At 40.4% G+C, this 11,286-nt stretch overlaps 1 protein-coding gene across 1 annotated transcript; it reads left to right on the top strand.

The window, feature by feature from the left end:
- The first annotated feature begins 1,034 nt into the window (after positions 1–1,034).
- LOC102866556 (zinc finger protein 699-like) lies at positions 1,035–6,393 on the top strand. Its single transcript, XM_006898860.1, has 3 exons — positions 1,035–1,102; positions 5,415–5,612; positions 5,697–6,393. The coding sequence occupies exons 1-3, from the start codon at positions 1,035–1,037 to the stop codon at positions 6,391–6,393; spliced, it is 963 nt and encodes a 320-aa protein (XP_006898922.1).
- Positions 6,394–11,286: the final 4,893 nt, after the last annotated feature.

The following is an 11,286-nucleotide window of genomic DNA, read 5'->3' as shown; positions in this document are numbered from 1 at the left end:
GTAATGATGTCAGTTTAAAGACTAAGGTATGCCTGATTCAAGCCATAGTTTTTCCTTTCACCTGCTACGCATCTGAGATCTAGACAGTGAATCTGAGTGACAGAAGAATTGATGCCTTTGCGTTGGATAATGTTACTGAATATCCCATGCACTGCCAAAAGAATAAACAGATATGTCTAAGAGAAGGAGCAGCCAGAATGCTCCTTGGAGGCAAAGATGGCAAACCATCATCTCACATACTTTGGGCATGCGCTATTCCTTGGTCAGGGACATCATGCTTGGAAAGGTGGAGGGTTGTTGAAAGAGAGGAAAACCCACAACGAAATGGACTGACAGAGTGGCAACAGCAATGGGCTCAAGTGTGTAGGGGATGATAAAGATGGCACAGGATAGGACAGGGTTCAGATCTATTGTTCATAGGCTCACTATGAATCATACTTAACATCTAACAACAACAACAACTGAAAGATCAGCAGTTCAAAACCACCAGCCATTCCACACACAGAACATACTGCAATCTGCATCTATAAATATTCACAATCTTAGAAACCCTATGAGACACTTGTCATCTCCCCTGTAAGATCACTGTAAACCAGAATCAACTCAATGACAACAGGTATCGTTTATTGTTATTGCTGTTGAGTACCATCAAATCAGGACTGACTCGTAGCTGACCCTCCAGCAGGTTTTCAGAGGCAGTAAATCACACTGGAGTTGACTGCCCATCAATTTCCTGCAGAGCAGCTGGTGGATTTGAACTGCATGCCTTTGTGTTGACCACACACTTTCTTACCAGTGGCCACGAGAGCTCCAATTATAATGGGTTTATTTCACAGTAAATTTTTTAGTTTGTTAGCCATTATTACTGCCCCATAACAGCCAAATACATTTCTTCACATGTTATTCCTCATAAATGTTGCTTACTCTGTGTGTGTGTGTTTTTTTATCTTGTGCAACTAAAAATTATTGGCTCAGTTTTTAAACAGGATAATAATGGAGAAACATCATTCATGAAGAGTGACTCCTGGTCCTCCATGTTAGGAGGAATTTGTGAGTTCCATGCCATTGAATGTCAGCCCAGCAACCAGGAAATGAACATGAGGTGAGTATTAGTCACATGAGAGTGAGTAGTACCTCAGAAGTCTTAAGGTGTCATAGTATAAATGTGTGCATATAAAATAGTTCAAAAATGGTGTTTCCACAATACAGCATTCCTATAAATGTAAATCACATATTCATTGTAAGTCTGTGTCCTTTAATGTCCATGATACACTGTGAAATATGGTATTGAGTGATGTAGACATTGTGTAACCACCATATTATATGCAGAAGAGAGGGACACAGGATGTTCATTGGGTAGGCTCAGAATCTTCAACATGATCACCATGGTGAGACTCTGTTAAAAGCTTTAGCTCCTCAGCTATTGTCACTCCTGTGTGGTCCCTGATGGGTGTCCATGGCCACCCCTGACCTGTGCCACAGTGCACATTCCCTATGCAACCAGCTACCTGCAAGCATGCTGCTAGCTCCTCTTTCTCCTTCCTTACCCTTCAGTTATGGGCTTAAATTCTCCCATCTCTCCTTTGCCTCCTCACATGGCTGTCTTTAATTGGTTCTTACTACCAATACTAGCACACTTTGGATTGCTCAGTGGCCACCACTGCAGAAGTCATGGCCTTGCTGAGTCGGGCAGTGACCTCCTCAGCAGCTCTGACATTATCTATGAAGTCCCTGCTTGAGGCATGACAGACAAGTACTGCTGCCTTAAGACTGGCTTAGACAGGATCTGAAGAGCTAATGAGAGACAAGATCTATAGTACTTTATAAAGTATGTCTACTACATTCCTATTCTCTGATTTTGGATTCTAGACTCTATTAAAATGTTATGGTAGCATCGATGTATAATATAGTCAGACATTGCTCAGATGGCTGTTACACAGAGCATACCTGTATTTGAAACATTTTAATTTGTTCATAATTATCAGAAAGCTCTATTATTTAGAAAATCTGTAATGTTAACGTAGTTCCCTTTGAAATAATTTAACCTATATAAACTTAGGGCATGGTGTGAAGACTGATTTGCTATTAGAGCTACAAACTAAATTGTCCCTTTGTTGTATTTGGGGAGAACATTGTTTTAATTGGTATAGTACTTGTCTACCAGTTTGTACTGGGATAACTTGTGAGTTGCTGGGATACTGAAAGCTGTGCCAGTGGTGTGTCAGATACCACAAGGGTTATCCATGGCGGACAAGTTTTAGTAGAGGTTTCAGATCCGACAGATGGAGAAGCAGGATTGGTCATCACTTTTTTTTATTTTTATTTTTTTTTTGGTCATCACTTCTTAAATAAAAAGCTTCTGAAAACCCTTCCAATAGTAGAGGGGCGTAAATAGTTATAGTACTAGTGGTGGAGGCCAGATTGGAGGGCAATCAAAATAAGGAAAATTAATGGCAAACATCCTTTAATAATGGTAACATGGAATGTACATAGCTTGAATGTTGAAAAACTATAAATTGTGAAAACTTGAGTGCAATGTATGAACATTGACATTCTAGGCTTTAGTTAGATGAGATGGACTAGCTCTGGCCACTTTGAATCAGATAATCAAGTACTCTGTTGGAATGAAAAACAGAAGAAGAATGGTGTTACATTCATAGTCAGCAAGTAATTTACCAATTCTATCCTAAAAATACAATGTTGTGAGTGATAGGATAGTATTGATATATATACAAGAAAAATCTGTTAAATACAACTATTATTAAAATATATGCTCCTACATCTAGAATGAAAGAGGAAGAAATGGAAAATTTTTAGTAAATCTTGCTGTCTGAAACTAACTGAACATGCAGTCAAGATGTGTTAATGGTAGCTAGTGATTGGAATGAAAAAGTTGGAAACAATGAAGAAGGAATAGTAGTTGGAAAATAAGGACTTGGTGATAAAAATGAGGCTGGAAATAGAACAATCGAATTTTATATTTACAATTATTTAATTCATTGAAAATATCTTTTTAAAAGACAGACGGCAACTTTCACCTGAGGGGGCTTTGTAGGAATCGGATTGACTACATTCATCTAAGGAGTCACTGGAGAAGATCAATATCAGCAGTCAAAACTAGGGCAGGGACAGAAAATCATCTTAAGAATAGGTTTGAAGCACTGAACACCAACAATTGAAGACCACATGAGTTGTGAGATGATACCAACCATATCATCCATGAAGAAAGCAAAAGCTCATTACAAAGACATGGGAGAAAGAAAAAACTGAAAAGGACATCAGAAAAGACTTTGAAAATTGCACTAGTGCATCAAGAAGCCAAAGCAAAGGGAAAATATGTCAGAGTCAAAGAACTGAACAATTTCAAAGGGTAGCTTGAGAAGACAGTGCACAGTATTAAATAGAATGCACAGAGAGTTGGAATTGGCAAATAAAAAGGGAAGAACTCGCTCTACATTTCAGAAGCAGATGGCAATATTGAAAACTCCTATGAGCAATCCATTGAATGACCCAGAAAGCATCAAAAAATGATGGAGGGAATACACAGAATCACTGCACCAAAAAGAACTGACTAACACTGAAAAATTTCAGGAAGTACCATATCACCTGGAGTCAGTGCTAATAAAGGAGGAAGTTGAAGCTACATGAAGGCATTGGGAAACAAACCAAGCCTCGGGGATCAATGGTATACCAGTTGAGTCGTTTAACTAACAGACGCACTCACCAGTCAATGCTGGAAAATTTGAAGCACAGCTATCTGGCCAGTGACTTGCAAGAGGTCCACAGTTGTTCCCATTTCCAAGAAAGGTGATCCAACAGAATGTGGAAACTATTGAACAGTATCATTAATATCACAAGTAAGCAAAATACTGCTGAAGATTATTCATATCACATGCAAGCAAGGGAATACGACATGGTTTAAAATTAAGAATGGAGTGTGTCAGGGTCGTGCTGTCTCTCCATACCTATTCAATCTTTATGCTGAGCAAATTATTTGAGAAGCTGGACTCTATAAAGAAGAATGTGGCATCAAGATCAGAGGAAGACTCATCAATAACCTGTGTTATGCAGATGATTTTGCTTGCTGAAAACGAGGACTTGAAGCACTTGTTGTAGAAGATCAAAGAATACAGCCTTCAGTATGGTTTGCATCTCAGTGTTATTGTTGTGTACCAAAGAATTAGAACTGACCCTCTGATGGGTTTTCAGAGGCAGCTAATTGCAGGGGAAAAGATTGCCCATCTTTCTCCCATGGAGCAGCTTGTGGCCTCAAATCACATGCCTTCAAGATTGTAGCACAGCTTCTTGCCACGAGGCTACTAGAGCTCAATATTAAGAAAAATTCCTATCACTGGACCTGTAAACAACATTATGCCAGATGGAGAAAAGATTGGAACTATCAACAGCTTTATCTTAATTGGATCCACAATCAGTAACCTTGGTACCAGCAGTCAGCAAAGAAGGAGATGTATTGCACTGGGAAAGTCTGCAGTCAGGGACCTCTCAAAATTATCGAGGAGCAATGATGTTCGCTTAGGGACTAAGGTGCATCTGATTCAGGCCATGGTCTTTCCAGTCACTTGCTGTGCATCTGAGAGCTGGACAATGAATAAGGATGACAGAATAAATGATGCTTTTGAGCAATGGTATTGGAGAAGAGTAATGAATATCCCATAGACTGCCAAAAGAACAACTAGTAAGTCTTGGAGAAAGTGCAGCCAGAGTGCGTCTAGGAGACAAAGATGATAGAGCTTTATCTCACATACTGTGGTCATGTTGCTAGGAGGGACTATTTCTTAGAGAGTGACCTAATGCTCAGAAAGGCAGAGGGTCAGTGAAGAAGAGGAAGATCATCAACCAGGTAGACTGACACAGTGAATGCCGCAGTGGGCTCTAGTGTTTCAGAAAGTGTGAGGATGGCATAGGATAGGACAGATCTGTTGTTTGTAGGGTCAATCTAACAACATCTAACACAAGATGATAACTTGGACAGAAAACACACATTTTCTATGTTTGACCATTACGAAGTGACAGCGTTTAATTCTAACTATGCTTCCTCCTTTCAACAGGGTATATACAGTAGCGAGCCTTTGTGAACGTGAAGATGAGACAGTCACTAACAATGATGAAGGTAATCAATATGGAACAACTTTCTGCTGGCCTGGAAATCTTACTAGGCTCAAAGGAACTGCTGCTGGAGTGAGTACTTTGGAATGTCTTGAGTGTGGCAAAGCCTACACGGATCAGCCATCATTTAAGCACCACATTGGATCTCACACTGCATGCAAGCCATATCTCTCCAAAGAATGTGAAGAAAACTGCCGCTTTCCTTCTTACTTAAAACCTTACATGAAAGAGAAACTTTGTAAATGTAAAGATTATGGGAAACTTTGTAGTTGCTCTCTGCCTGCCAGTAAGCATGTAAGAACTCAGAGTGGAGAGAGGCCATTTGAATGTAAGGAATGTGGGAAAGCCTTTCGTTATCTCTCCGGCCTCACCACACATATAAGGACTCACAGTGGAGAGAAGCCTTATGAATGTAAGGAATGTGGGAAAGCCTTCAGCTGTTCCTCATCCCTAACTACACATATGCGAACTCACAGTGGGGAGAGGCCTTTTAAATGTAAAGAATGTAGAAAAGCTTTTAGTTGTTCCTCATCTCTGACTACACACCTAAGATCTCACAGTGGAGAGAGGCCTTATGAATGTCAGGTGTGTGGGAAAGCCTTCAGTCGATCCTCACACCTCACTACTCACATGAGAACACACAGTGAAGAGAAGCCTTATGAATGTAAGGAATGTGGGAAAGCCTTTAGTCGGTCCTCTTACCTCACTACACATAAAAGAACTCACAGTGAAGAGAGGCCTTATATGTGTAAAGAATGTGGGAAAGCCTTTAAGCAGTTTGCACAACTCACTAGACATGTAAGAGTTCACAGTGGAGAGAAACCTTATGAATGTAAGGAATGTGGAAAATCCTTTAGTCAGTTTTCATACCTCACTGGCCATATAAGAACTCACAATGGATATAGGCCTTATGAATGTAAAGAATGTGGGAAAGCTTTTACTCGGTCCTCACACCTCACTACCCATGTAAGAACACATAGTGGGGAGAGACCTTATGTATGTAAAATATGTGGAAAAGCCTTTTTTCAATCTGCTCATCTCACTGATCATGTAAGAACACACAGTGGAGAGAAGCCTTACGACTGCAAGGAATGTCAGAAAGCCTTTAGTTGTTTCTCATCTTTCCGTAAACATATTAGAAATTACCATAAAGAGAGGCCTTATGACAGTACTGAAGGTAGGGCAACCGTTAATAATTTTGCACACATTACTGACCGTATAGGATCTCAGACTGAAGAGAAGCTGCACTTCAGTGAATTGCTGTAATATGTCCCTTCGAGTCATGACCTTGTAACTCCCAAAATTTATTGGATGCAACTATGCAAATAGAGTCCATAGTACCTTTGTACCATTTTGGTCAGTTTTTCCATCTCACAGATTTTTTTTAAAGAGTCAATCCCAGAAAGTGGTATGGAGGACTTGACTTTGAACCGTGAGTCCCCAGGTGGGAAGAACCGTGTGAGATGAGATGTGGCAGCAAGCACAGGAGAGAAACAGGTGACAGTACATCTAGGAGACCACACAAGATAGGGCTTCTTGGCCCTCAGAGGAAGGCACTGACAGTGGGCTTACTAACTCAGTAAGAGCTGAGCACCTGTGGGCAGTAATCTTACTGGCACAGTAAGGTACCTCCAAGTTGTTGCTGGAGTTGAGTTTGTTCCACACAGAGTCAAAGAGCTGAATGCCTTCTGGCAAGAGGCTTCCTGGAAGAGTAAGGTTCTTTGGGGAAATTAACATCATGATTATAAAGCTGTAAGCTTACCCAAGAAAGACAAAGGCCAGCAGTAGAGGCCAATCCAAGTAGAGCTCAACAACAGCAATGGCCTTATCAGTGGCAGAAGATGAGAAACTGATTGAAGAACTGAATTCTTGAGTAATTACCTTCCATGTCGATCTTGATCCTCAACTGTGCCCTGACATTTCTCTAAAATGCCCCAGTAAAGTATGGAGGGGTGCTTTGGTGGCCTAGTGGCAAGATGCTGCGCTGTAATCACAAAAGCACCCGTGCAAATCTACCAGCTGCTCTGTGGGAGAAGGATGGGCAATCTCCTGTGCAACTAACTGCCTCTCAGAATCCACCAGAGGGTCAGCCATGGGTCGGTTCTGACTCTGTGGTATTCAGAAACAGTAGTATGTGAGTTTTATATGGCACTTGCAATGATTTATAGACCCTAGAAGAGAAGTAGAGTGCGCCATAGTTGGGTTTGGCTAGTGTCTGAACTGATTAAATGGTTGCAAAATGTAGTTTATCTCCAATTCTGGATGTGAGCGTGATCTGACTACAACATCTATCACCCCATTGATCACCAGGGTCGATTTGGCTGATCTGGCTCACTAGGCAGGTGTCCCCTTCCTCCCTTACCAATCCACGTGCATCCCTCCCGAAACTGCGTGCTCGGTTGAAGAGGACGACCATCCCTGATAGAAGGAAGACTGTCCTTCGGCCAAGGGTATACGAATAGCTGTGCTCTTCTGCTAGAACCTCCAAGCAAGCTCTCAAGGTCCAATTCAAAGGAAACAGCTTAGGACTTAGAGCTGATGATGGTAGGGATTCTTTCTCCTCCTGAAATGAGAAGATCGTTTCTCATGCCATACTTCTTACAGATACCTTATGAATAGTCATGAATATGGGAAAGGCTTTAATTGGTTTCATCCTTCAGTAAACATTTAAGAACTGTACAGAGAGGCCTTATAAGAAAACTTCAGTTTTTCAGACTCTTAAAAATTTGAGGAAGCTGACTGCAAAGAAACATGTTTAAATTCTTTTAAGTGTTTGGTAATCACTAATCTCTTAAAAACACTGAAAGAAAACAAATGAGAAAGAAGCCATGTGGTAGAAGTCATGTGATATGGTTTAATGTTGCTTTTCCCCCTGTAAGAGAAGACTAATGCATATGGGAAAGCGGTCACTATTCCTATTAAATGTGAGAAATCATAGCTCTGAAAAAAAAATCACATGTATGTAATGAACATGGAAGCATTTCGGAATCTTTTGGCATTCTTAGAAAATATATGAAATTGTACACAATCATCTTATGAATGTAAAATATGAGAGAATTTTCCTGTGTCCTTTTTCACTTGGAATCCATACACACCTCTCTTTCAGTTACAGCACATGAATAAGTATCAAAATGTCATTTTGGTTCTTTTACATACAAATTGTCTTTATTATAAATTCTTATCCACCTATTTGTATCTTAAAGTGTGTTTTCTTTTTATCAACTAAATTTTGAAAGGTGTTACACTTTTACACACTCTAATGCTGTATATATTCAATGTACAAAATTATTTTAAGGAATATTATAAAGAAAAGATGAAAGAAAAAGATGAAAGATCACTCAATAGTCCATGTCTCTTGTTTGGGGTATTTTTTAAACTTTCTCTGTATTGAAAAAGTAGTCTTTCTCATATCAGATCTTGTATTTTATTTATAGTATGGTATATTTTTTTCATTTCCTCTTATTTGTCTGTCATGACTATTATAATCTCTGCTTTACTGGTATGGAACCTACACACCCTCTCACAACATTGTGCCTTGCAAATGATTCGGTAAGAAGCTGGGTTTGTGTGGAAGGAGAGTCCCTCTTAGGGGGTTCATATGGGCCCACAGCAGTCAAGTTCGTCCAGCACAGGACTAGAGCCTGTACTTTAATAACCCGGCTTTATTTTTTTTCCCCCTATGGTTTCTAGAAAAAGCCAGAAACCTCCTTAATGAGAATGTGGCAGGACTAGGGACTGTTTATGTGTTGTCCACGGCGTCATCATGATTTAGAACAAACTCAACAGCACTTAACCAGAGTCTTTATGAAAGCACATGGCTACACCTTTCTCCTGTGGTTAATTCAAACTGCTTACAGGTCCATTAAAGTGGGTAATGCTTATCCACTAAGATGTCAAGACTCCTTCCATTGATCTTAATAATAGTAGAAGTAGTAAAAGTATAAAAACAATGTCAATGTACAGCAGCAGTGGGATTTTCAGTAAATGCTAGGCTGCATGTCACTGTTGCACTGTAAATTAATTTGTCAAAAAGAAATTTGCTCTACAGAAGAGGCAATGAGTTTGCTATTGTTCGAAAGGCAGGGCATAAAGTAATGTCCATATGATGCTTGCTGTTTCATAAAACACTCTGATATGCAGACAGATCAGGCTGCAAAGAAGTCTAGGGCATTACTGGATTCTCTTGCAAAGGTGACACTAATTCTGTGGTCACTGACTCATAGTTACTCTGTGTACAACAGAATGAAACCCTCTCCTGTACCTCTCACAGTCATGTTTGAATCTATTATTGGAACCACTGTACCATTCCATCTTGTTGAAAGTTGTCCTTGTTACCTAATGCTGCTACAACAAATTGCCACAAGTGGATGGTGCCAATAAATCTACTCTCACATTTTGGAAGTCTGAATTCAGAGTGTCAGGTTATAGGAAAAGCTTTCTCAGTGTTTCCTAGTTCTAGATTTCAAATTAATGTCTCCTGGTGCATCTACAGGGTGAAACAACACAGTGAAGTGTTGCAGAATTCCCATTCCTTGCAGTGGTACCTATAATTCGTTACAATCCCCAGAGTCAAATGTCATTTAACTAGATTTAAGATCTATCTGCAAGTCTCTGCTTCCACCCAAGGTCTATGTGACATCACCAATGATATCCCTGGTTATGTCCCCTTCTAAATCTAGCTTGAATTTTTAGCTGTTGTTGTTGATCTATGACTACCCAATTTTGAATCATCTTCCAGGAAATTTTGCTTACCTGTAATAATATTGTTCGATAATTTCCACTTTGTTTTAAATTGCCTTTCTTTGGGATTAATGTGAATATGGATCTCAACTTACTGACTGAAGTATGGTGAGAAAAGAACCATGATGCACACTTATCCTGATTTTAAACCAGGTGGTATCCCCTTGTTCTGCTCAAATGATTATCGCTTGGTGCATGTATACAGACTGACTCCCAGAAGTTGTTCGTTCCCCCATCCCCACCCTTTATCCTCTACCCCACATACATATATACTGTACCAAACTGGTTCACAAGTTCCTTCCAGTGGCTACACAGGATATACAGACCATACTCACTCACTGCTATTTGTTCATTAGGGAAGAAAAGGTACAACTCCCGATCACGAATAACCTGGTAGCAAGAACAACTCAGAAACAGGATCAGGAAGCAAAGTCAAGTTTGGAAGCCTCTCACAAAGTAGACGGGGGTGGGGGAGTGAGGGGGTGGAGGGGGTGTAGAGTGCACACCTCTCCTTGAGGGCAGAAGAGTGTGGCTTCTATTAGGCCATGTTTACCTGGCCACTCTGCTATGCTAACAGGACATTCTCTATGATACCAGGCAGGCCATTTTCTGGGTATACAAGACCTCTCTTCTTTTGACCACCACCCTCTGTTGTTGAATGGCCAACTGCAGAGCAAGTGTAACAACTTTCTCAGCTTTCTTAGCTGCTTTCCAACTAGCAATTTTCTGCCATTGCCTCCTCACTGCCACTTAGCCCTCTTCCAGTCCTTTTGCCACTGACCTCTGCTGCTAGGATCCTCAGGCTCTTCCACCAGGCTCCTCACAGGTAGTCCTAGACAAGCACTTAGCAGAGGTTCCTCTTTTAAGAACTCAAGGTACAAACTATTCTGCTCCATCCTATTCCTGATTTTGAGGATCTCTCACTTCAGTTGTGGCTTTCTGTGAAACTACTTTTATGTAAGAAAATGCCTTTTCAAGTAAAAGGAGCCCAACTGACTAGTCCTCTTAGTGAACTTAATCCCATTGGATGTCTTCTTAAGCCACTAGTTCTTGAAAGATGTTTTAAACAGACCCATCACAGGGTAGACTGCAACCTAGGGTCTACAGATAAAAAAAAAAATAATACCAAACCACTGAGTTGTTTTCTAACAAACCCAGGGAATGTCAATCAACCTGAGGAATCCCCAGGAGCAGTTCTCCAGAGTGTATAAAACCTGAGAGTCTTTCACCCAAGATGATCTCCAGAGAACTAAGGCAATAAGGTAACTTCTGTTTAGGTGGATAACATACAAACCAAGGAAAGGCCACATAAAAGGAATGTTATTTAGTAAAAAGTATCTATGAAAACCCAAGAGCCAACATTGTTCTTAATGGAGAGAGGTTAAAGGCATTCCCTTTAAGAACAGGAACTAGGCAAGG

The sequence above is a fragment of the Elephantulus edwardii genome, unplaced genomic scaffold, assembly GCF_000299155.1.
Source record: "Elephantulus edwardii isolate Elephantulus edwardi_28Jun2011 unplaced genomic scaffold, EleEdw1.0 scaffold00237, whole genome shotgun sequence".
Lineage (NCBI taxonomy): Eukaryota > Metazoa > Chordata > Mammalia > Macroscelidea > Macroscelididae > Elephantulus > Elephantulus edwardii.
Note: the sequence above shows the minus strand (reverse complement) of the source record. Positions and strands in the feature narration are given on the sequence as shown.